The sequence below is a fragment of the Canis lupus genome, chromosome 10 (genome assembly GCF_003254725.2).
Source record: "Canis lupus dingo isolate Sandy chromosome 10, ASM325472v2, whole genome shotgun sequence".
NCBI classification, from domain to species: Eukaryota; Metazoa; Chordata; class Mammalia; order Carnivora; family Canidae; genus Canis; species Canis lupus.
This window is the reverse complement of record NC_064252.1, coordinates 23,907,119-23,933,178: the sequence shown is the minus strand read 5'-3', so window position 1 is coordinate 23,933,178 and position 26,060 is coordinate 23,907,119. Positions and strand designations below refer to the sequence as shown.

Here is a 26,060-nt window from a genome sequence, read left to right as displayed (position 1 = left end):
AGGTGCTTCTCAGTGTCTGCACACAGCCCACACTCTCACAGCACCTTACACAAGTGGTGATCTAAGCAAAGAAGGTTGCTCTTAGCTGCAAGAAACCATCCATCAGAATTCCTTAATTCTGAGATGGTCCTACTTCACCTGGATGTCTAAGAGGTATCTCAGACTTAACATGAATATAATACACCCGGTTTCCCGCACCAAACCTGTTCCTCCTCCAGGCTTTCCAGTTTTAAGAAATGGCACCCCATTCGTCCTGTTACTACCTTTGCCCATACAGGCCACAGGAATTCACTCCTGCCAACCTCTCCAACCTCACTGCCCTCTGTATCCAGTACGGCCTCACCACACTGCTTTTTTTCTGTTCCTCAAAACCACCAAGTTCGGTCCCCCCGCCCCCCCCAGCCCCTCTATGCTCTAAAAAGCACTCTGATCTCAAAAGCTGGCTCGTTATACCACTTCCACCTCAGCACCTCAGGGAAATCTACCCAGACACCCAATTTAAAGCAGCTACCCAGAGGGCTGGGTGGTTCAGTCAGTTAAACGTGGAACTCTTTTTTTTTTTTTTTAAAGATTTTATTTTTTCATCATAGAGAGAGAGAGAGAGGCAGAGACACAGGCAGAGGGAGAAGCAGGCTCCCTGTGGGAAGCCTGTTGTAGGACTCAATCTCAGGACCCTGGAATCACGACCTGAGCCAAAGGCAGATGCTCAACCACTGAGCCACTCAGGTACCCCCACACTGTCCTGTTTTGACTATGTGCACGAATTTGTTCCTGGCATATAACAGATACCAAATAATACTGGCTGAATGGACAAACGTAGGGTGCTAGTAAACTAGGGCTGTAAGCCCACACTGGTATGGTCACACTTGAGTTTTTGAAACATCACTTCAGAGCACAGGATAGACAGAAGGTGCTCAGAGTAAAGGGTAGGGAGACCAATCATGATGCTACTGTGATAAGAAAAGATGATGGTCTGGACTGGGGGAGGGAGGTGGAGACAATGAAGATAACAGAGAGATCTGAATTACTCAGTTAATAAAAACAAGATATAGTGAGTGCCTGGACAGGAGTAACAGAGGAGGGGAGAGAGGAGTCTAGGATGGCTCCAAGATTTTTGTCTGGGGCAGCAGAGGGCATGGAACCAGGTAGGGGACGCTGGTGTCTGCATCTGGTAGGTAGATAGACAGCTCTCAAACCTGAGTTCTAAGTGCCATTAGGTCAAGTTCACATTCAGAAACTGTTCTCCCTTCTTCTGAGTCAAAGTGGAAGCTGTCCTTTAGACGGTCAGTCTGGGACAATCAGCACCAGTGGTAGGACCCCAAGGTGACTGCCCTCTGGATCTCATATTTGTGGCTCAAGAGGCACCCACTGAGACACATGCACAACCTTGCACAGATGCCCTCTAATGAGAGCAGAGCCCGTGGCAATGGTTCCCAGCAAGCTGTGCCCCACAAAGAACTACTGGGGTAAGCAATTAAGACTGGTCATCCATCTCTCGCCCTTTAATGTTTTCCCAGAAACGATAAAGCAGTGAATGGAAAAAGCTGTCACCCAGTCTCATTACCAAAACACATTTTCACTCCTCTCTTTAATTTCTTTATGCAAAGATTAAAATTCTAACCAGTATTTTCATGACTGATTTTCAATTATATGTTTTAAAACAAGTACTTTAAGTGGTATCCAAAGGCCCGCCTCCTACCACTAAACATCTGTTGCTCATTACATGCCTCTTAAGAGAGACTACTAGTCACAGGTTTACCCCACACTGCACGGATCAGCCAGGTGTCAAGCACTACGGTGGGCTCGGTTGGGGAAAACAGTCATAATACATGGTGCTAAGTGGCACAACAGGCATAATGGGAGTGCTGGGGACTTGCTGCCTGGGAAACCGGGTGACAGGTGAGCTATCTTTTTAAATGTGCTTTTCATGAATAGCTCAGGCTGGCTGGGAGATGCAGTCTTGTTTGGTAAACAAATATAGTGTTTTTGAGGGGCTGCTTCTTCAAAGTAGTAGTATATTTTGATTTCTTCCAGGGGGAACTCTACCTAGAAACAAGCAAAGAGAACTAACTGACAATTCTTCTGTTGCTTACATTAATAACTATTATCCCAACTCAGCTTTAAGTAGTTTTTGAACAGCAACAACAAAAACAACTTGCAAGTGAACCAAAGGCCTCCACCTGACATCTGTCTCAACCAAGATTTAAACTTCACAGGCACAATTTTCAAAGTCTAGAACCAGCTGGCATCTCCATGGAGCCAGTCACAACGAGCATGCCTGTGAGTTAAATGAACACAGACATGTTACTAGAAACTCTTCCACTGGCCACTTAGTGAAACATGTAGGAAATGAAATGCCTCCAAAGTTGGTGTCACTGCAGCTGGGTCCCACTCCCATCTTCAAATTTGTTCTTTCAGATGGAAACGGGTCATTGTGTTGACTTTGGTCCCATGCTTATGTGGCAGTTCTTCGGTTCTATTCTCATAAGGCACATTACTCGACAGCAGTCTGCTGCCAACATATTCAAATGAAGTGTCAGCTTGTACACGCACACAGCCAAAACCACTCTACTGTACCTGGCTTACTGGGACAGGGTCATACAGGGCTGAGTTTTCTCCTCCGCTTGATTTCTACCCAATAAGCTTAATGACAGGGACACATCTCCACTAAAATGACATGTGAGGACACCTTCCAGGGCTGACACCAGCTCATAGTACTTACTTCCTTTAAAACCATCTCAGCTCAAAAGCCTCTGAATAGTTTAGTGCCCACCAAGAAAGCTACCTAATCTCCAGCAAAGTTAATTTTACCCCAACAGTCCTCTGTCACCATCCTATTTATAGATGGGAAAACTTTATCTAAGAGCTCTCCTAATGCCTCATTTAGGTGTACTCCTAAAGAAAGGGTTTCCTTACATCCACATTTTCCAGATAACAGAGTTATTGGATTAGGGAAATTATGCACAGAAAAATGACGAATTGAGGCAAAGCATTACAATTCCAAATTAATGATCAATGGGCATAAAGCATTAAAATTAACAGGGAACAGTGATATCACTGATGCAAGAAGTAAAATTTAAAGGATTAAAAATTTAGAAATTGGGACATCTGGGTGGCTCAGTGGTTTGGCGTCTGCCTTCAGCCCAGGGCATGATCCTGGAGTCCCGGGATCGAGTCCCACATCAGGCTCCTTGCATGGAGCCTGCTTCTCCCTCTGCCTCTCTCTCTCTAAGTAAATAACATATTTTTAAAAAATAAAAATAAATAAAAATTTAGAAATCTCCAAGTGTTGCTGAGGTTATAGTGGGCTCCCATGTATCTGTGAATGATCATAGCTCAGTATGATCCTTTTTGGTTAAACCACAAGATAATGCTTATCAAAACCCATAAAATATTCATGTTTTTTGACTTGCAGTTTAACATCTGGAGATTTTCCCTCAACTAAAACTCCATGAATAGGAACGTTGACTGCTGCATTAAAAAACAGTGAATTAACTGGAAGCCTCAATGTCTAATAAGTGCAGGCAGGAGTACTTGCCTAAATTCCGTTACATATTAAAACAATATACGTTTAAGTTACTATGCAAGTTAAAATTACAAGATTAAGTGAAAAAAGCAACACAGCCTAGTATCTCTAGTTAATGGCAGAGACTCTCTAGGTCTGGATCCTGGACTCAGTTTCATTTGGGAGCACGAAGAAACCCACCTCAGAGGGTTACTTTGAGGTTTAAAAGTGATAATTCATGCAAAGTGCTTGGAAAGCACTCAATCCATGTTAGCAATTGTTACTACACTATTACCATATCTAGTAAAACAAGCAAGCACATGGACAAAATCTAGAAAAGAGGCAAACTTAGTGGGTTATCAGGATTGTGGTTTGCCTTTACCTACAGTTCTAGTAGTTTTACAATACGAGTAACACTGTAATCATTTACTCTTATGTAAACATGTAATTCGTTCATAAAAGGTATTTTACCTTTTCAAAACTCATGAGTTAAGACTGAGCCTCAAGCCCACAGACACACCCAGCACCCCCTCTAAACCCTGTGGCCAGTTTGTTAAGCCTGCTCTTCTGCCCTTTCCCAATGTCCTGCTTCTTGTGAGTGGAACTGTCTCAGACCCTCCAAAAATAAGTGTCTGTGCATAGTGACAATCTGAACCTCTGGACCCTAATGACCTCAAAGTAAAGTGCATGCACTCAGTTCAACACACAGAGACCTGAGGCTACCTCCTGGAACTCCGAGAAAATGAAGCGCTACCTTGCACAGCAGCTTTTTCAGGCCCCCAAAAGTAATGCTTCATATCAGCTACTTCTTACTATAATTAAATGCAATTTAGTATTCCACTGTGTTGTCAATAATGTCAATGTCCTGAAAAATGAGAAAACCAAAAATAGCCAATGACCTCTTCTGTGCCTTTTCCTGCTCCCAACCATATTATAGGCAATAATTGTAATGGTGGCTTAATGTCTTTGATACCTTTTTAGAGTTCTCTACGTGGGAATTTTTTTTTTTTAAAGACACAGATCTCATGATTTCCTATTTCCTCCTTCTTGCAACCTGGATTAAGTTTCCTGGTTTTATATTTATGCGAAAAGCAAAATAAAAACCAGCCAGTCCTTATGAAAAGTACCATACTGGAGACACAGAGTGCTGATGACTTGAACATGTGGATGTGGCTAGGCTGTTCTCAGATCTAGTGGTTTCTTCTGCCTGCTACACATCAGCTACAGAACGAAGGTCTCCCTTCTCTTTCTCACTCCCCTTTGTGTCTGACCCAGCCCACTCTATCTGTCCAGTGACCTGCCCTGGCTTTATTCCTCACCTCCCATTACCTGCCACATCTAACTGGTTTCTGGATTCTGTTGACTTTAAATTCCAAAATGATCCTAGTATCCATCCATCCTTCCGATTCCCTTCGTCAGCCCTTATCACTGTCAGACCAATGCCACAGTCTCTCAATTGGTAGGCCTGCTTCTTCACCTCTTCCTGCATCTCCCCTGAGTTGCCTAAGACACAAGCCTGATTGTGTGATATTACATACCCAGAAACTGCTAGTGGTTTCGCACTGCCCATAGATAAAAGGCTCAATTCTTACACCACAACAGAGCCCTCTGCAGTCCTCATATAAGTATTAGCTATTTTGTGGCGAGTGGGGGAGGTGGAGTGTTATTCTGAGTCATTCTATGAATTCTTAATTATTTTGTTGGATTTCCCTGATAGTGCTGACCCAGCAAAAAATGTTTATTTAAAAAATAACTATTACTGGCTAGACTCTCTACTTTGGCCTTAGGTAATCACTATAAAAAATGACCAACTCACAAGAACATTAATGCTTTTACTTAATGTACAAGGCAGATTTTATTCCCTTCCTTCTGCCTCCTTTTCCTTTGAACGATCTAACTCCTGAGGATGTCTGTGTGGGCTGCTGCTAGATCCTAAGATGCTAATTAATACTGCCCCTTAAATACCACACACCCTGCTCCCCTCAAACTTGAGTTTCCCATAAGAATAAAAATGAAAAGAAAATGGTTGTTTCATATGCAGGGCAACTTGCCTCTCTGGGAAGAAGCGCTAGTTGTGCTGGCATGGAATGACACACGAGCTACGGCTCACCAAGAGAGCTAACAGGAACACATCTCCACTAGAACACGTAAGGACACTACCCTAGGGCAGATGCTGGCCCATAGCACTTGCCCAACATTTCTCTATGTCCTTTCCAAAGAGTCATTCAGGCTACTAACAACCATTTTTACAGTAGACACTCTCAGTTTCCAGATTTTATAGATGAAAAAGGTAAAGCACAGAGTCTAAGTGCCTTGAGCACATGACCAGCTAGGGAATGCCAAGTGCTGGAATTCATATGCAGCAATATGACTCCAGGACTCTCGCCTAACTCTCACCTCCCCAGCAGCTGAGCAGAATGGCCAGGGCAGAAGGTGAGGAGATCTCTGAGGACACAACTAAACTGAATGTATTTTCCTTCACAGAGCTTCTTTTCAATAAATGAGAAGATGGGAAGAAATTGGCCTGTAGTTGGCAGTCTTCCGGGTCCTACAAAATTGGCCTTGGCAAGCGGTAGAGGAGAAGTTCCATTTTCCTAACAATATGGAATAAAGGAAGCTGTACGTCCTGGAAAATTCAAGCTCTCGCGTGCACGACTGTGTGGCCCAAGGTGTCACTTTCTGCTCTGACGAAGGCTCCCCAACCTGTGAAGGGAGCAGGGCCCTCACAGCATTCTAACTTCAGATTTGTATCAGGTTTCTAGCAAGAACTCATATTTGTTGAATCGAAAGGAGTACCTACTTTCACATTCTATTTGATCACGTTTGCTCTTTCAACACATTACCAGTAACTAGTTTAATATCTCAGGGATGAATTATGTGGCCTACTATATATAGTAACCTGTCAATATTCTTGTTGGTATTTATGGTCTTTTACCTTTAGCATTTTCAAATAGTCTATCCTTTATAATTTTTTTTTTTGAGAGGGCAAATGGGGTGACAGGGGAGATGCAGAGGGAGGGGGTCTTTTTTTTGTTTTTAAGACAGAATTTTTTTTTTTTTTAAGATTTTATTTATTTGAGAAGAGAGAATGAGCAAGAGAGAGAGTACAAACAGGGGGAGGGTCAGAGGGAGAGGGAGAAGCAGACTTCTCACTGAGCAGGGAGCCTGACGTGGGGCTCGATCTCATGATTCTGAGATCATGACCTGAGCCAAAGGCGGACGCTTAACTGATTGAGCCACCCAGGTGCCCCAGAAAGAGAGAATCTTAAGCAGGCTCCATGCCCAGCCCAGCATGAACTCATGAGACCTCAGACCCAGAGATCATGACCTGAGCTGAAATCAAGAGTCAGACTTGACTGAGTCACCCAGGTGCCCCTGTAAGTTTTATTTTAATATCAGGTGTAAAGTTTCTCTCATGAGCCTTCTATCCCTAAAAGAAATGAAAAAACAGACTGTAGGAAAACTCAATTTATCACAATTTACCCTGTAGCATAATAGAAGCAATAAAATTCTAAATTGCAAATTTTATGCTATTCCTTAGCATTTAGAAAAACCAAGTCCTAAGAGAAAATTAACCTTTTCTCTGGAGGTTTAGTCTCAAGAACATCATGTAGATATAAGTGAGCACACAGGTAGTGTTAAGAAAAACAGGTAATAAGATAATCATACAACTTTGTGCTACTTGCTGAAAATTACAGGAACAGAGGAATGAATGAACACTGGTACCTGAATGTGTTAATATGGTCAGGCTGGGACAGAAGTGTGAGCTGCAGCAACAAAGATCAAATGACAGTCTCCAGAGGGGGCGGAAGAGGAAAGAGAGAGTGTAAAGAAGCCAGGGGAGGAGGAGAAGAATGAGGAGGGGTACAGGGAAGGATCATTCACTGTGGGGCACGTGTATATGGTGAGTCAAACAGAGACCAGGAGTTTACATGCAAAGGCTTCAGCAAGACCTGGGCTGGTAGCAGTGTCCTTGGGTGGGTGGCAGCCTACTACTAACCTCGGGAGTACAGATGGAAATTCAGGGAACATATAGGATAATGCCTTTATCTCACACATAACCAGAGAGGCTAACTGATCTGTTTTTGATGTTTCAACATGCAGTTAAATTTTCATAATGTCATTGATATATTAATTCTTTTACACTTATCAAATCATTTTTTTTTTTGTCAAGTTTAAAGTAAATTAGAGATGGGGGACAGATCTATTTAAACCTGTATTAAAAATAAGCTTTTAGGGGCACCTGGGTGGCTAAGTCAGTTAACCATCTGCCTTCAGCTCAGGTCATGATCTTGGGGTCCTGGGACTGAGCCCCACATCAGGCTCTCCAGGGGAGTCTGCTTTTCCTTCTCAACTCTCCTTCTGCAGTCTCTCTTTCAAGCAAATAAAATCTTAATAATAATAATAATAATAATAATAATAATAAGCTTTAGGGGCACCTAGGTGGCTCAGTTGGTTAAGAAATCAACTTTTGGGGGCGGCCCGGGTGGCTCAGTGGTTTAGCGCTGCCTTCAGCCCACCGAGTGATCCTAGAGACCCGGGATTGAGTCCCATACTGGGCTCCCTGCGTGGAGCCTGCTTCTCCCTCTGCCTGTGTCTCTGCCTCTCTCTCTGTGGCTCATTAATAAATAAATAAAATCTTAAAAAAATAAATAAATAAAATCTTAAAAAAAAAAAATCAATTCCTGATCTCAGCTCGGGTCTTGATCTCAGGGTTGTGAGTTCAAGCCCCATGCTGCGCTCCACACTGGGTGTGGAACCTAATAGAAAATAAAAATGAACTTTAGGGGCACCTGGCTGGCTCAGTCAGAATAGCATGTGGCTCTTGATCTCAGGGTCATGATTTTGAGCCCCACGTTGGACACAGAGATCAAATAAATAAAACTTGAAAAAAAAAAAGCTTTAAACATAATCTTTAATATACTGATCAAAAGAGAACTGACCCAAATCCAGTTAACATATACAAATTCCCAAGGAGGCTGTTAAGAATCTGGAAGGGGAGCGGTCAGCCCAGGTGGTGGTAGAGGGAAGGGAAGGGAACAAAACAGGCCAGCTCTCCTGAGAGCAGTGTACACTAGAGATCCCTGTCTGCCACCACAACCCTGAACCTGAAAGGCCGTCACATTCCTAAACATATCAGACATGACTTTCATACAGCAAGTGCCTCTAACACACCACCTACATCAGATCAGAGGAATAGGCTCATATAAACAGTCAGACCAAGATAAATAAGCAGAGGTCAAAGTCAGGCAAAACCAAAGAGGACTATTCAGAAATAAATGCATTAAATCCCACACTCAGAAAAGGAAGGAGACTGAAAACCATCTGCTTGAATAGGAATGTTCTAGTTTTCCGCAGTTGTCACAGTATGACACTTACAGGAAGGGAGCCGCTGTCTCTCGAGGACTTCATATTATTTTGTTATAATATCATGCTTGTCAAAACACCTGATAAACACATGGGCCAAAATGGATCTCTAATGAAATATATGTGGCCTTATCTCAACATGATAGGATTGGGAGCATGCTTGTTAAGCGGGCTGAAATTGAATGCATCTGCTAAAACCTAAGATAAAACTAGACTCAAAGTGGCCTTGACAAATTGAAACAGCATCTATCAAATTAAATAAGAGAAGGCAAGTTAGTGTAATTTTAATTTGTTCCCAAGTACATCAGGAAAGGAGAATAAAAACCAGGCAAATGAAACAGAAAAAGATCTTGTAGTCATAGTGGAACATTAGTGAGCTCAAAAAGCCAAAGCTGCATAAATGTTTTCAACCATTTTTAAAATCAACACATCCCTGGGCTATACCACCTGAGCATGCGTCACTAAAGCCAAGTCATCCTTTACTCTGAGGGTAATGGGATGGTACTGTCTCCCTTCCCATCTCACTGGGTGGCTTGTGAGAATAAAACAGATGCACAAGTGTACTGAGAAATTAAATTCAATATACAAAGCTAGCACTCTATTCTAAAACAAGGATGTTACATAAACAGAATGGAAGCGAAGGAAGAGAAAGTTTAGTATTTTTAAAGGGCACTGGCATCGTGTCAGTACAATTAAAGGGAATAATCGTACAGCTACAGTATGAGATTGAAGATTTGTCATGAAATTTATATTTGTTATATGTCAATTATATCTCAATTAAAAAAAAAGACTGGTCAACTGTTTGGGTTCTGAAACCTGTTATTAAAGGAAATGGTACGGGATGCCTGGGTGGCTCAGCTATTTAGTGCCTGCCTTTGGCCCAGGGCATGATCCTGGAGTCCGTGGATCGAGTCCTACATTGGGCTTCCTGCATGGAGCCTGCTTCTCCTTCTGCCTGTGTGTCTGCCTCTCTCTCTTCTCTGTGTCTCTCATGAATAAATAAATAAAATATTAAAAAAAAAAAAAAAGAAGGAGATGGTGGAATTTGCTGCTTTGGTGGAGCCACCAAAGAACCCAAAAATCTTATTTAGAGCCTCTACTATATAGAAGTAGCATAGGAACCAAAATAGCTGCTTTTATGCCTTTTACCTTTAAATGAAGCATTCTAACTTTTTACCCCTTAGAATATGTGATTAATTTGAAGTACTCCTGAAATAGTTGAGGATGAAATTAATATTTTAAAAAACAAAACGACTTTTGATGATCTCTACCTAAAGTGCTTCATGTTACCTTAACCATCCAGTCTACAGTGGCGGGGCAGGGGAGTGGTGGTGGTTAGAGATGAGCGAGAATGAGTTATTATATTCCGTATATCTGTTGCAATTATAACATGCCAGATTTTACTTTGAGATTAAGGCTGACAAGTAGTAAGCTGAACTGTCACTTTTTGAAGACACAGATTCCTGTTAGGAATTTAAAAGGCAGGCCTGCCGGTCACCAACCCTTCCAGGATGGAGGAGTTCGTGGTTTAGAGAGGTCACATCATTCTCGGGTGTCTTCTACTTTCTATAAACTAGACCTGTTTTGAGACACAGGATTTAGAGATCTGCTGAGTAGGAGTTAGCTTGCTGATTACTGGTTACCAATTACTGCTACAGAATGTTCAACAGTTTACACATAGAAGTTACTCTGACAGATATTAATAATATTCTATGTTGAAATAAAGAAAACACTGGCAGATGGGCAGGGACACAGACCTAAAATAACAAATAAACAAAACAAAACAAACCACCAAATATGGCAGGCAGGCCACCAACTGGAGCAAGACGACGACTGACAGGTTATACAGAATACTCAGAATTGACTAAAGAATTTTGTACTTTAGGGTCTTAAATCTTATGTCCCTTTAAGACTTTCACATTGTAAAATGTCACCATGTCTAAGAAGCCAATCTACTTCAAACCTGGGGATCGGGAGTGAACGTGGTGGATAGGAAAGGAGGTAAAACAAAACTCACGTGGTGGGGGAGGCTCTCAGAGGGAAAGCCAAGCTCCTTGTGTGACTGAATTAGAATGTTCTAATCTAAAAAATATATAAGCTTCATATGAATTACATTTCTTACTAGAGTTTACAGTTTTGACTTCCTTTTTATCAGTTATAAATTCTGGGGACAATGTAATAATATACGGTGCTTCTGGGGGAAGTGCAAGCAAAAGAACAGTATAAAGTATCCAAGAATACTATGATCCCAGTTGTTTCAATCCTTCTTTACTATGATTGAAAATCATCGGTATATTTAAGTATGATAAATTAATTTTAAATATAAATACAAAAACTGTGATTAAATATCAGACTGAACATACATTTTTCCACATCTTTTCCCTTCCCACAAAGATAGAAGGATAAACTTATATGAGGACACAGACAACGGGAAAGGAAACACACACACACACACACACACGCACACACACACACAACAGATGTCCCTATTTTCGGATGCTGGAAATCAAAAGAGGGTGCACCCAGCAGTCTGTAAGGCAGAGAGAGGAATGAGTGCAGTGGAGGGGCCACAAGAACATCAGCCACTGTGTGGCACAGAGCTGGGGAAGGCACAGCCAGCTCAAAATGTGGGGCCAGTAACCAGGTCATTAGCTCAAAATTATATGAGGTAGATCCTTAACCCAATCCAATTCAAGCAGTTGGCAGTCCCTACAACAAGGATGTTCAGAGAACAAAGATGTTTTCTTATATATCAGAAATGAAGATAAACAAATAAAAAGTTAGATAGTAGAGCTGAAGAGGGTGCGGAGAAATGACAACAAAAAGGCAGAGAGAGAGAATCCAGGAGAGAAAAGATAAAGCCAGAGAATTAATCTAGGAGGCACCTAATTCACAGGATTCCAGAAAGAACAGAAAAAACAGAGGGAAGGAAATTCTCCAAGACATAACACACAATAAACTTCCCCAAGTGGGAGACAGGAGTTTACAGATGGCAAGATCTCCCAGTGGGGGCAGCACAGTGAGTGGACACCTCCCCCGCCCCACACCCACCCCAGGGAAAGCCTCCAGAGGATCAAGGCAGCACATGCTGAGGACCATGCCTAGCCACCCAGTCCCCTTAGTGGCAGCACTAGAAGCTCAAGGCCAAGTCAGGAGCCAGGACTCCAGGACAATGAGAGAAAATTATTTCAAATCTAGAATTCTATACCCAACTGACCCTCAAGTAAACACAAGAAGGCGACAGAGACATATTCTCATACAAGGCCAGATCTCCAAGTATTTAACTCCCACACATGCTGGTCAGGAAAGCTCCTCAGGGACGATACATTCCGTTAAGTGAAGGTGCAGGCTAAGGAAGGGTGAAGACGTGGGGTTCAGGAAACGGCATTCACTGGGAGAAAGAAGGGAGTGACAATAATGATGAACACCCCAGGATAACAGGTATGAGGCCGCCCTAAAGAAGGAACTTCCTGTTGTCAAGTCTGGATTAGAGAGGTGGTCCGGTAAAAGCGGTAACAACATGAGATAATAATCTAGAGAAATGAACAGTCTTAGAAGAGAGGAAATAGAACCATATAGTATACTTTATGTTACAGAGTCAGATGTTGAAAAATGGGGGAAAAGCATCGATAAATAACACAAATAGCAGTAACAGCTTATGGTGGAGAAACAGAGGGAAGCAGCCAGGCATGGGGCAGGTTCCAGGGAGGTAGAGCAGGGGGAGCCCGCCTTGGTACAAGGTGCTGCACGGACACTACTCTATAACCTAGAAACACGTCTTACCAATAAAAATAAGTTACACAAATCTTCCAAATTACTTCATTTTCCGTCTACTGGTGTGTGGGCCTAGGGGCTTTCATCTGGAGGAATCATCGTGTGATACAGAATAAACGGTCAGGCTGGACCCCAGACCAAGGAGAGAAGGAGGGAAGGGGACAAGCCAGGCAGAGCGAGCCCCAGAGGGACGCCATACTCACCATCTCTCTGGCTATTTCCAGCGCCTCCTGCAGGCCGTAGAGCCTGCCGCAGACCAGGTAGATTCCATTGGCCCAGAGAATACAACCCTCGTGGACCCAAAATTCATTGCTGTCAAGAGGTAGTTCAGGGATTTGTAACTCCAGCTCAGGGCCCCCTTCCGAGGTGGTGGGCGCAGAGGGCTTGGAGTCCAAGGCAGTCTTGTCGCTGCTGCCCTCGGCGGTGGCTTTCTTACAAGGGAGCCCCCGGGACAGGGACCGAGGGCCTCCGCTGCAGTCCTCCGAGCGGTGTCGCCGCTTAAACCTGGGGTGGGCGGCCAGGCTCCTCTGCTCCTTCTGCTGCTGCTGCTGCTCCTCCTCCTCCTCAGTGTCCGTCTTGGAGCCGTTCGAAGCGCTTTTGTGCCGTACCTTTACTTTGCTCTGCATCTCCGTGGCCCGCTTGGGAGGCGGGTTCTTGGGGAGAGTGGCAGCATAATCTTGCGGATAAAAGGGTCCAAAGAGGTCGCCCATGTTCCGGTAACTGGCCCACTTGCCACACAGACAGCAAACTAGGTGCCCCATGACAGAAGACTCTGTCACAACAGGGCCCTGCAGCATGAAGGACGAAGCTGGGAGTGCCTTGCTTTCAGTGCTGCTGGGTGGTGGGGTCAGAGACCTCTGACCTTTCCGACCCCTCACCAATTTGGTCTGTTCTTCCTCTTCAGCATTGATGATTGTACAAACGGCTCCAAGTTCGCACTTATTTACTACATGGATATAAGGGAAAAAAGACTTGTTCTTGGCATCGGTTTTATCCAGTGGCTGGGTGGCATACTTTAGTTTGATCTCAGGTTCTTGGGGTTCCACAATGGGAACTGCTTGTTTGGTTTTCCGCTTCCTTGGCTGTGCCCCAGGCTTCCTTCTCTCCCGCCTTTGCCTCTGCTTTTTTGGCTTTGGCTCTCCATCTGCAGAAGCTTCTGGTATCTGAGGGGGCTGAGGGGGTGGAGGCGGTGGCTGCTGTTTCTTTTGCTTATTCACACTACCAATGGGTCTCCCCTTCTTCTTTCCTGATGGGAAGTACCCCTTAGGGGGGAAACCCTCTTGTTTGGGGGAAATCGTCACTGTATCGTTCTCTTTTTCTTCAGCCTTGGGGTTTGCCTCAGGGGCCGACACGCCTGCTGGAGGTACATTCTTTGAGTCAGAAAAGATTAAAGGTGCAGTCCCACCAAGGGAACCATCTGGTCTCCCCTGGTTACTCCCAGGCTTCTGTGAGGTCGTGGATGTCATGGAGCCAGGGGGTTCCTTTCCAGCAGTGACTGTGTCTGGGTGTGTCTCGGTCTTCACCTTGTCGTCCCCACTGCCACGCCACTCCTCTGAAGACCTCGGCAGGGGCTTTTCTATGTTTAACTCCTGGCTTGTCGGACAGACTAGGTCTGATACCAGCTCACCTTTTCTCTTCTCCATTTCGGCATCCTGGACAGCAATGCTCCCACCTTCAGGAGGGCCACTCTTCAAAGACAGTATGTCATCCAGAGTAACCGTGTCTCCCCCAGCCTCCGCACTGTTCGAGGATGCACTCCTCCTGATGTTTGGGGATGTGATCTTCTGAACTATAGCTTCCAGTTTCAACCCTCGGCCTTTCCTGGGGGGCAGTATTTTGGTCTTAGCAGGACTTGTGAGGGTAACAGCAGGGCAGTTTCTACTGTCTGGACTTGGAAGGTCCTTGGAAGATTCCCTCTTAGGGACAGACTTGACATCCTGACTGTGAGAAAGATGTGCGTAGGAATTGAACGCTCTATCAGCGCCTTCTTTCGGTGGGTGAAGGAGGCGCCCTTTATCTTCAGTGTTGCTGTTCTTCACATCTTGTGACTGCCTCTTGCTGGGAATGGGAGAGATAAAGGAACGCACCCGCCTCCGCATGATTAAGGGGTTTTGAGAAGAATGATCCTCTTGGCCTGGAAGCCTGAGCATAACATTACTGGGTTTGGATGACTGTGCCGTGTCAGTGAGCCCATGTCCGTCGGCCTCATGGGGCGGCCCGTACCTCTTCTGATTGGACATTCCCGGAGGACCGCTGCTTTTGGCTGGAGAAGTTTGCCGGGAAAGATCCCAACACGATTCTTGTTGTAACTTCTGGGAGCCATGCTTCAATTCGATGGTTTTGTTAGACAGACCATCACTAGACATGAGGCAGCGCCCCCCTTCCTGACCGCTGGGATCATGGTAAGTCCCCATCGGTGGGCCATACATCATACCATCTTTGTCATTTTTCAGAGGGCTCCGCACTCTGTCAAGAAACTGCTGCTGCCTTGGGCTCTTCCGCGGGCCCTCCTGCCTGTGCTGTGCTGCAGCAATCACTCCCTGAGCAGAACCACTGCTCCAGTCTTTATACTCCTCTTGTTGCTGCTGGTACATCTGTCTCTTATAATGGAGCTGAGAATTCAAACCTGCATTGGGGTCCCCGTAAGCATGAGCCCGAGTATTTGTGTGGTAAGCAGAGGCTAAGCTCTCTGAGTTGGGAGAGAAGGGAGCGTGTAAAGAACTCCGGTTGGCCCTCTCTGAAAAGGTCATGTGTGGGTTCATGTGATGAGGATCTCCCCCTGGGCCTCTGCTCCTCCCAGGAGACATCTTCAGTTTTTCTGAGAAGTCATGATACTGTGAAGGGGAACGCCCCCTCATGCCCTCTCGACCACCGACTCTGCCAGGGACCCGCCGCATTGGTGTGGGTCTGCTGTCTTGTGGGCCATAGTCTGAGATGGAATCGTGGGCAGCTCCTGGGCTGGCATTGCCTCGGTAAGACTCATGCTTGATGCTAGCAGGATGGCAGTGGTCTCCAGATTTCTTGTTGTTGAAACTGGCTTGAGATTTGGATTGTTCAAAGTCTTCCTCTTTTATCTGCCCGCTCTGGGATTTCAGCTTTGTTTCCATGGATACCAACCCACCTGGAAGAATGACCGACTGACTTAAACTTGGATTGAGCCGCTCACTCCTCCCAAGTCTGGTGTCAGTACCTATGTGTCCCAGTGAGTGAGCCCCTGGGTCCCTGACAATCTGTCTCAGTGGAGAAATATCACAGATCACGGATCTCCTTTCAGAAAGGGAACCCCCAGGCTCATGGGCTGATGACTGAGGCTCTATTTCAAATTTTCTGGGAATCGGATAGTCGGCCAGATTGATCTGTTTCATTTCGGGAGCTGTGCTGCTTGACTTCCTTTCCCAGGGGCCCCAGTGTGGGTTTTCTAACAGGGACCCAATACTTTTGTTCAAAAGGCCCCTGCTAGCTAACTCATTGGTTTGACTGACTAAGACATTAGGCCTCGTGGCTCCTTCCAGGCCACCGGCCATGCCCTGATGCTCCTGAGTACTCCTAGAATATCTCCTGTCAGGGTGGTGGTGGTAACCTTGAAGCACTTCCTGCAGGAGGCTAGGGAACTTCTCATTTCTCCCCTTTCGCTCCCCGTGGCCAGTGAAATCCCCCTTATCTTGTCCTGTAGGATACTGAGGAAAGCTACTGACGTTCCTTGGCACAGCTGACCCAAAACTATCTTTGTAACTATAGCGCAGGCTGCCCGGGGATTTGCTAGGCTCACTCCTGCCTATAAAACCAGGGCCCACTGCCGAGTGCCCGCCCTGGCCGTTTCCCTCTCCATTGTGGTTGGAGTTATTATCTACGGTCTTGTTTCCTTTGCTCCCTCCCCCCGGGGGCTCTGGCTGCGGGACTGGTGGGTGACTGGTTTCCTTTGTCCCGCCAGTGCTGGGTGGCCTCTGGGTGGATGCAGGATCATCCTCTTGGGAGCCTTTATCTTGCCCACCAGGCTTTTCTACTCGACCTGTCATAGCTTCCCGGGAAACAATCACCCCAACTGTTTTTTCATTGACTTTTGGGTTGCCCTCGGCCGAAAGTGGTGTGTCCTTAGCACCAGGCGAGGCCGCCTCTTCTCTGGCCGCAGGACTGGCATTGAGTCTGGGGGCTTCGTTCTGAGTGCCCTGTGCAGGCGAGGAGCCAGCTTTCTCGGAGGCTCCGCCCTTGTAGGTGGTGTCAGAACTGGTGCTCTGGCCACTCAGCTGCCTCACACGCTCGCCTGGATCTTCAGAGCTGCTGGAGCAGCCCCCGTCCAGTGACTCAGCCATAGGGGACTTCAGTTGTTCTTCAGGCTGAGAGGAGCCTTCGGAGTTTGTGCAGCTGTCTGCTTTCTTAGAAGATGAGGAGGGCCTCTTGGAGGTCTTCTTCTGAGGCGTCAGGGCATCAGAAAGTAGCATGTGCTGAACAGTATTGGGAAGATTGGCCACTTGAGTGCTCAGGGCACTCAAACTACTCAGCCCAGGATCTGTCAGTCGCTTTTCTGGCACTCCCTCTAGTCCGAACCCTTTGAAGCCCGCAGCATGAGAATTTGGACTGGGCATCATTGAGGGGGTCGGGCTGAGCTGGGGCATTAACTGTAAAATTCTGTTTCTGGAACCCATGGGCACACTGCCTTGCCCACACTGGAGATTCTCTCCACTCTGCATAAGAGGAGATGGGGTGGAGCTACAGCTTGGAGACTGAACCACAGAGGCCGCCGGGGAAGGGTTTGAGATAGGGCTGAAGTTCTGGTGGAACTGCATGGGGGACCTCACAGGAACCTCAGGCTGGCTGTACTGCCCCACCTGGGCCTGCAGGGGCAGCTTGGTGGCAGCGTTGGTATACTGCATCACATGCTGCGGGGGGTGCTGCTGTGGCTGCTGTGCCTGCTGCTGGGGCGGCTGCTGCCCCTGCTGTGTCCCTTGTGGAATCTTCGCCTGCTCGAAGTTTTTCATAGACTGAGGCTGATAGCTGTAATTTGATTGTGTTCCGTAAGCCTGTGCATTAGAACCCACACTGTGTCCCTCATACTGGGATCCAGCATTCACACTGTAACTGCCATCATAGCTCTGGCCAGACTGGCTGAAGCGCTGCGGTGAAGGGAAGGAGGAGGAGGAGGAGGCAGCAGAAGACTGGTAGTGCTGGCCGAACTGACCCACTCTCAGCTGGTAACCGGCGGCAGAGGACGGCAGAGTTGAGGGCCGCTGCATCGGCTGCAGATGGGACGACCCAGATGCTGGCTGGCCAGTGGCTTGTGGCAGAGGCTGGTGGGACTGATAAAGCTGCTGTCTCAACTGCTGTACCTGCTGCTGCTGCTGGCTGGAAGCCTGCTGTTGGTACTGAGCACTCCCTGGAGAGAAAGGCCCCGAGTAATCCTGCTGATAATGAGACACACCACCAAGGGCAGAGTGCTGTGCTTGAAACTGGCCCACATGCCCCTCGCTCCCATACTGATTGCCAAAGCTGCTCCCCTGGGGGGGGCCGTAGCTCTGCACGGGCCCCGAAGGCCTTCGTTGAGGTGGCTGCGGGGTTCCTGTCGTCACAGGGTCTTTGCTGCCTGCCATGTAATAAAAGTCTCCAGCCTCTTTCCTGAAACCCTGGTAGCCCTGATGGCCAGAGGTTTCACTAGCCATTGCTGCTGCAGCTGCCGTTCCTCGTCGCCCACCACCGCTGCTGCCGCCGCTGCCACCACTGCCACCACCCGCGCCCCCAAAATTCTGGAACATCTGGGCCTGACGCGGGCTGAACTCTTCTATCCGGGATGAGCCGTGTACCTCCTGTGGGTAGCTCTGCTGGTCTCCGTGGTAACTGCTTTGCTCCCGGAAGGACTGCATACTGTTCAGCAGCACCGCAGCAGGCCAACAGCCCTCCTGGAAATGGAAGAGGAGACAGAAAAATATCAGACACGCATCTCCGTACAAAGAAAATCAGGTCTGGGTGATGGAGGGGATACAATAATTCATATGTCCAGATGAAGGGGATCGTTTTGAATTTCATCTTTTATTTCTTAACCTATCCATTTCTGAAAATGCCAGTAAGCAGAGAAATGGCCTCAAGAGTACAGCAGACATCTATGAGGAGTATGAAAAGAAAACATTCTGGGTAAATTCAAATTTAATACAGAAAAAAAACCCTCATTATGAAATAAGTGAACCCCCAACATTCAACTGGGTTAAAATATGTGCTATTAGTATTAATAAAAAAAAAAAAAGCAATTTTCAAGTAAGTCTTCCAGCTATGCTGGGGAGGGTGAGAAAAAACACTGTCATCTACTTGCTTCCCTGTATTATAGCCTGATCACTGGACTGAGGTCTCAAAATAACAATAACGCAGTCCCTCCAAGGCTGTCCTGCCCTCCCCAACTTTGAGAAACAGAACTTGCCAGAGAACAGAAATCAAGTCTCTTATGTCCAAATGTACGCTACTCCAAGTTGCCTGTAATTACCGAACTACCTGTGATGACTGGCGACCCCAGGATACTCAAATCTCATCACTGTATGGATTCCTGAGAGCTGCAGTCATCCACACAGACCTAGGGCTTAACCTCTTTCTTGACATGTAATGGTGTGCAAGGCACTCCTCCCTTCAACCATCTATCCTTAACTCCCAGGGACAAAGGCCTAGGGAGCATAAGCCAAAGTAGCAGTGACCCTTCTTCCAGATTCTTTCTGGAGATCTACAAGAAGTTCCAGCACCTCTAACGCCCACATTTTTTTTTTTTTTTAATGTGCCAACCTAGTATTCAGAGTTATTACTGGCCATTACTGTGAAAGAGGGAATTAAAACAGTCACTTTGGAGGACAGTACAAGATATGGAGGAAAATAAAAATTCATCAAGCTAGGACCTAGACTCTTCCCAAAGTCATCTGATTGGGTCAACATGTTGTATTACCTTTGCTAATGTAATTAGTATGTAATGTATTACTCTTCTTAGATAATCAAGAGATCATTTTATTTTGCCTTTTGTCTGGGCCTGTCTCCTTCTCAGAGTCAGCTGAGTAAGACAAGACCAAGTTGCTCCAAAAAGTCTTTAAAATCAATTATTTAAAAAGGAAGTTGCGAGAGGTGCCTGTGTGGTTTGGTTAAGTGTCTGACTCTTGGTTTTGGCTCAAGTCATCACCTGAGTGTTGTGAGATCGAGCTCCGTGTCAGGCTCCAAGCTGGGCATGGAGCCTGCTTAAGATTCTCTCCTTCCTTCTTCCTCTCAAAAAAAGCTGTGAAACACCTATGTGGTAGGGGAAGTTAGGACAATTTTCCCACAATGGCTTACTAAGTTATTCTTAGTTCCTGCTAGGGAGCTAGCGGACAATAAAGTTGCTAGAGGGAGAAAGTCAGTGATCCTTTTAAAAGGTAAATTGAAGGGACAGCTGGGTGGCTCAGCGGTTAAACATCTGCTTTTGGCTTAGGGTTTGATCCCAGGGATCGAGTCCCACATCAGGCTTCCTGCATGAAGCCTGCTTCTTCTGCGTATGTCTCTGACTCTCTGTCTCTTATGAATAAATAGAATCTTTAAAAAAGAAAAAAAGGTAAGCTGGATTCCTTATCTCCAAGCCCAATGAGAGCTCCCCATCTCATTCAAGTGAAGGTGCTTTTAGGGGTCCCTGTCTCCACCCCATTACCTCTGACCTCTTCCCCCCACTACCCTCTGTTCTAGCCTGCTGTATCCTGTGCTCCTGTATCCTGGTGCTCCTGTGACCACCAAAAGCATTTTTACAGAGGAATTTTGCTCTAGCCCATAGCAACATGGTGTGCCCCTCTTACTTCTTTCCAGTCTCTGGGCAAATGTCAACTGACTGGTAAGGCCTTCCTGGCCTTAACATCCTATTAAAAATAGCTAACTCCACACCTGAGGCTGGGCTTTCCCCATCTCCCTCCCCAGCACGTTTTCCCAACAGACACTGATAAGTTATTTGTGTACTGTCTCTCCCCCAACTAGAATGTAAACTTCCCAAAGGGAAGAGACTTTGCACCTTGCTGTAATCCTGTCACTAAATGGTACAGAGCACAAGGCAGGCATTCTGTGAACCAATAAATGGTATAAGAACTAGGCTTTAGAGAACTAGGCTAGAACGTACCTACTCAGAGGTGGTGGTGTGGCAGGGAGATGAGAGAGTTGCAGGAAGAGAAAATAGAACATGATCGATCTAAAAGCAGAGCTGGAGGATGCTGAACACCCTGCCTGTAAAATCCTCCAGGCCCAGTTCCAGGGGAAAAAAACCCAACTTGAGTCCACACGAGAGCCGCAAGGAGGCTTTGGAGAGTAAACGTGGGTCATGGTTGAAGATGGTCAGTAACTCCAAACTCAGAAAGCCGCCCCACTTCTTCCTGAAATATCTTCAGTCTAAAATAGCTAGACAAGAGACTACTACTTTGATACTAAGTTTGATTATATAATCACATGACCCAAAGTCATCTTTAAACATTCAAGTACAAATAATCTCAGAATCTAAAGGAAACTGCTTCTCATCATCTTCAAAATGCCTCTGCCAACAGACTGCTCTTTTCTGTGTTCCAGTGACTCTGCCGGGCAACAGACAATGGCTTACTGTAGTGCCTGGGACAGGACCAGCCCTCCGCACACACTGTCACTAGCCCTCACAGCACGGATATCCTGGTTTTACAGACAAGGACACCAAAGCACAGAACTCACAGGGCTCCTGAGCAGCAGGCCCCCTCAGGCCATGTACCTCATACCACACTCCCAGAGGATCCAGGATGCAGTCAGTGACAGCTGCCACCTGTCCTGTCAGAGGTCAGCCTTGAAAGTAGGTGGCCACCAACACTTTTCAGTGTGTCCTTTCTCTGCCTCCCCTCACAAGGACCTCCCTCAGTATTTCCAGAACCGCCGAAAGCATTGTGCCCACACAAGTATCTCTATTTGTGGTGTGCCTCTATCCTGGCTCTTGGTGCCAGTGGCCTTCTAGAAGGTGCCTGAGATGGGTGACAGTGGACAGAAAGACTACATCTGGAAGTTTAATGAAAAGCTTTCTCAAGAGATGACCTCTCCCCAAGTAAGTATTTTACATGTTGTTTAATTAATCATTCTGTAAACAAAATCAGGCTTCTGAAAACCTGTGTATATAAACAATTTTGTCACCTGCTGCAAATTTTTCCTCAGCAGGAGCTCCTAAGAACTGAAGACCAGTTTAGCACCAGCCAGTTGCGCTGCATGCTGCCTGGTTCCTGAGAAAACCCTATCTCCACAGGGGAAGAGACCTGGGTTCGATTCCTCAGAGGGTCCATACTCAGCCCTTCTCTAGAGATTCCCTGTCCTGTCAGGATGTCCTCCTCCCTATTGTTATAGTTCTGGATTATGGACCAGACGAAAAAAGAAAAAATTTCCAGCCAAATACCTCCTGCAGGATACCAGTCATGCTAAATATTCTTCACAAACATAAAGGATCTGGTCATGAGAAAGTGAATAGAAGTTCATCTGTTTTAGGAGTTCCAAGTAAAGCAATAGGCAAACCAAGTATACTAGTAATTGAAAATGTCAGCCCAGAGTATTTGTAATTTTAGTATTAGCATTATAAAATAAGCTACTAATAGAGATCATTCCAAAACTATCCTATCATTTTAAAAAAGCAAATCTAATTAGTTTTGAAGCATCGTGATTAATAATGACAAATGCCTGATTTTCCTTGTTTGAATGAATACAGACTTGGATAAAGAAAATTTGAGACTCCAAAGGAAGTCAGTTACCCATGAGGAATTTGTATACGCACTCTGAAAACAGGTCTGCCGGCACACCTCCCTCCCCAACTCTCCCTTTCCCTGACTTCCCTTTTTTGATTTTCTCCTGTTCTCCTAGCTTTCTGAATGGTTTCAGGGAGCTGTGGAGTTGCACGAGCGAGGTCCTGAACTTATTGTCTGTATGGTCACAGCCTAGAAGTCCACACGCCCACCTCATGGCAATCACAGCTTCTGCCTGGGGCCCGCCCTCCACCCCATCACAGGCCACGACCTTGCCATCTTATAGTAAACAGCAGCTTCCTTCGTCCCCCTTCCCTTCACATGCCCAACGCCATCTCACTTTCCAATCCACTCTTCTCCACAAAGTTCTCCAAACTGTCAATACAGGTTCCTTGAATATCTTTTCAAGCACCTGCTTCCTCTTTCACTCCAGGTTTAACCAGTGTTTTTCTGCTCCTTCTCTTGCCTTGGAAAAAAAACTCTTCACTTCTCAAGATAAAAACACTCCCTACACATCTAGTCATGGCCTCTGCCTGGTGGATTATTCTGTTTGCCCTCCAGCTTCCTTTCTCCCCCATCTCCGCCCTGCTCTACATCCTGCAAGGGGGCACAGTACGGACCCCAAGAGGCTCAGGGCTCCTGGCTTCTGGCCCTGCCTGGCTGGGAAGAGGTGGGAAGAGAAGGCGGAGGTAGGATGTGCTGAGTTCCAACCCTGCAATCACTGGGGCTGGTTGAGATGGTCTGCCAGTGGCCACGCTCCCTGTGGACAACCTAAACAGCCACTTTCCCCAGGTCTCAGCAACTGCTTCCTCCTCAGGCCTGAGAAAGTAACAGCTCTTGCTGGTCCAGGAGACGCTACTTTCTCACTGGCAGCCCCCACCCCTGCTCACCCTTTGTAAACACTCCCAATTCTGTTCTGTGGTCAACCTGACGTCATGAAGCCCCGACTTCTAAGTCCTCTTCTGCAGATCGAAGAAGCTGGAAGCTTCTTTCTGCAACCTCCTTTCCAGCATGGATGCAAGGAGAAGCACAAGAGAGGTTTGGAAGACAGAAGAAAAAGGAGAGACTGATATCCTGAAAGGTAGCTCAAGCAGCAGACGCAGATGCTTGGTGGCTTCACTGTGAGCTCATCACTGTGGTACCGCAGCCAGAGACGGTCAGGCACAGCTTCCCTGACCTTCTCAACCCCTGTTCTTCAGACAGTTGGACAAACCCTGAATTCCTCTATCAAAACTCTTCATACCTGAAATGGAACGTTTCCCTTCTCCTGAATGATACAATTAAAACCTTCTCAAATTACCCAGTCTGAGTGTGCCATCTGTTTCCTACAGGACCCTGACTAATACAGCTCTTCTCTTATTCCTAGGATTTCAGCGTAGAATTATCATCACTTGGGGAGCGAGAGACTTCTATTTCATGCAATATGGCATACCAGAGGGACTAAAAAAACAAAATACCTAGAAATGTCAGAAAAAATGCACAGCCAGGCTACAAGTATGAAATGTCCAGGGTTCAAAACTCAACGGGGGGCAGCCTGGGTGGCTCAACGGTTTGGTGCTGTCTTCAGCCCAGGGTGTGATCCTGGAGACCCCAGATCGAGTCCCACGTTGGGCTCCCTGCATGGAGCCTGCTTCTCCCTCTGCCTGTGTCTCTGCCTCTCTCTCTCTCTCTCTCTGTATCTCTCATGAATAAATAAATAAAATCTTAAAAAAAAAAAAACTGAACGGGACATGGAAAACAGTGGCAAGCAGGTGCTGGGCTCTAGTACTTATCAACCACGTGGTGGTGGTTCTCATGCTATGCAGGGCCAGAAGACAAGGCCTCCAGCCCTCCTTGGGAGGTGCGCAGAACAGTCACTTCTGCATGTAAAGACTCTGGGCAGCGTCACTTGTGGCTAGAATCATTTCTATAAAGATGACAAAATATATTTATTCTTAGGCCGTCACCAACTCATTTTCAGCAACAAAAATGTTCTTTCCTCAACTGACCCAACTTCCCATCCTCCAGGAAAACCAAAATCAGCTCTCAGCCATCCTAAGCAAGAAGCTTTAGAATAATCCCAAACTCATTGCCTCCTGTAACCCTTTCTCTTCAAGATGTCACCTAATCCTGCTCCTTCTCCACTTCCTGCATTTGCCTGTTACCTCTCTAGCCTCCCTCACTGCCGCTTCCATCTTTCTTGGGGAAAACAACAGCTCCGCAAGTTTCTTTCTCCCTGCACCAGTCACCTGGAACAGCTTTTCTTCAATGAAGTCATGACAGTGTTCCCCTCCCCACATGCCCAGAAGCCCTCTGGCATTGTACCCACCCGGTATGCTCAAATAGACCTGTTTGGTCCCCTCCAGGCCACCGCCTGTTCTCATCACAAAGCCTTCTCTGAAGCATCCCTGGGTCCAAACATTCCTTCTCACTTTGTCAGTCCAACAGCTCTCAGAACTGTAAGAGCTCCAGAAACGTGATCTTCTCTACAACTCTTCCTTAAAAACAGAGAATTTTCTGGCTTTCCCTTGCTTAGTAAAAACTAACTGAGTCAAGTGTATCTGCCCTTAACCACGACCTAAGGTATGTGCTACCGATGCAATAATAGCTCCCATTTATTCTACGTGTCATGCGCTGTATGGCTTTACGGGTATTTTAACTCACAGATGAGGAAACAAAAAACATAAATTGTGTAATTTGCCGAAAGTCGCTCTTCCAGGATAAACTGGAGCTGATCTTCTATAACTCAATTCTAAAGCTCATGTTCTTCCACTGCACCACAAATTTAGCAAGGAGCACCCAAATCCAGGTTTTTAAAAATCCTGACAAACACCTGTGTCAGGTTTATGATGCCGACAGCCCTCTCCTATTTACTGTGTGTCTAATACAGGCCCTGCGCTGTGCCAGGCACTTTACATAAACATTGATGTAGTTCATCCTCATCATTATTGCTCCTTTCTGTAAACTGAGGCTCAGGGAACATAACAAGCAAAACATTCGTAGAAAACAGAGGTGAGATATGGAATGCCCACCCCCAACCCCCATTTGTACTCCTGGCAGAAGCCTGCCTTGACCAGCAGCAAGACACTCATAAATTGGGAAGCATTTTAAAAAGAAACCTTCAAATTTGCTAGAATTGAGTTCACTATTTATATCTGGATACACCCATGTTATTTGCTTGAGGTATGTACGAACACGGGCTCTTCCTAAGTTCATCAATTGGGCTCAAAGACTTGCCCAGTAACTTGATATTTCAAATTCTAAGTTGTGTTTGCAGAGGTGCAGAGTCTAGATTTTTCTCAGTGACTGATAGATTTTGGTACAAGTAGGCCTTTAGAATAAGATGAGGTGTTCACAGTACTTGTTGACTGGCTCCCTGGCTGAGCAGCCCAGAATTCTAGGAGCTTAAGGAACCAACTCAGAATTTCCAAGTCAGTCATCCAGAGGAAAAGAAACTCACCAGAGTGCTACAGATCTAAAAATTTTGCTCTCTGGGGGTACAGACATGTGTTATATTAGTCATATAAACTTTAAAAAATATTCACCTTCAACCATGATCAAAATTAATGCTGGCAAAAACGAGAGGCACAAATTTACAGCTATCAATTTTTCCAAAAAAAAAAGAAATTAAGAGATGATATCCCATCTGGTGAGGTTAGGATGAGGCTGGTACAAACAATAACAAAAGCAGTATCCGTTACTATAACTTTTTTAAAAAGCAA

At 45.9% G+C, this 26,060-nt stretch overlaps 1 protein-coding gene and 1 long non-coding RNA gene across 5 annotated transcripts in view; one reads left to right on the top strand and one right to left on the bottom strand.

Moving 5' to 3' along the window:
* Window positions 1-26,060, bottom strand: part of TCF20 (transcription factor 20) — a 104,345-nt gene that overhangs the window by 38,151 nt on the left and 40,134 nt on the right. For all 3 annotated transcript variants that reach the window (XM_025457822.3, XM_025457830.3, XM_025457812.1), the window contains one exon: window positions 12,850-18,537. In XM_025457822.3, the coding sequence (XP_025313607.1) occupies window positions 12,850-18,501 (5,652 nt within the window). In that variant the 5' untranslated portion in view covers window positions 18,502-18,537. Of the gene's footprint in view, window positions 1-12,849; window positions 18,538-26,060 lie in introns of those variants that run through there.
* On the top strand, window positions 14,908-24,175 carry LOC112666653 (uncharacterized). 2 transcript variants are annotated; one of them, XR_007413734.1, is made up of 3 exons: window positions 14,908-15,048; window positions 21,182-22,402; window positions 23,328-24,175. It is a non-coding gene; the product is annotated as an uncharacterized LOC112666653 (long non-coding RNA). The 2 variants fall into 2 exon arrangements; XR_003140925.3 differs by having other exon boundaries at window positions 21,182-21,677; window positions 22,326-24,171.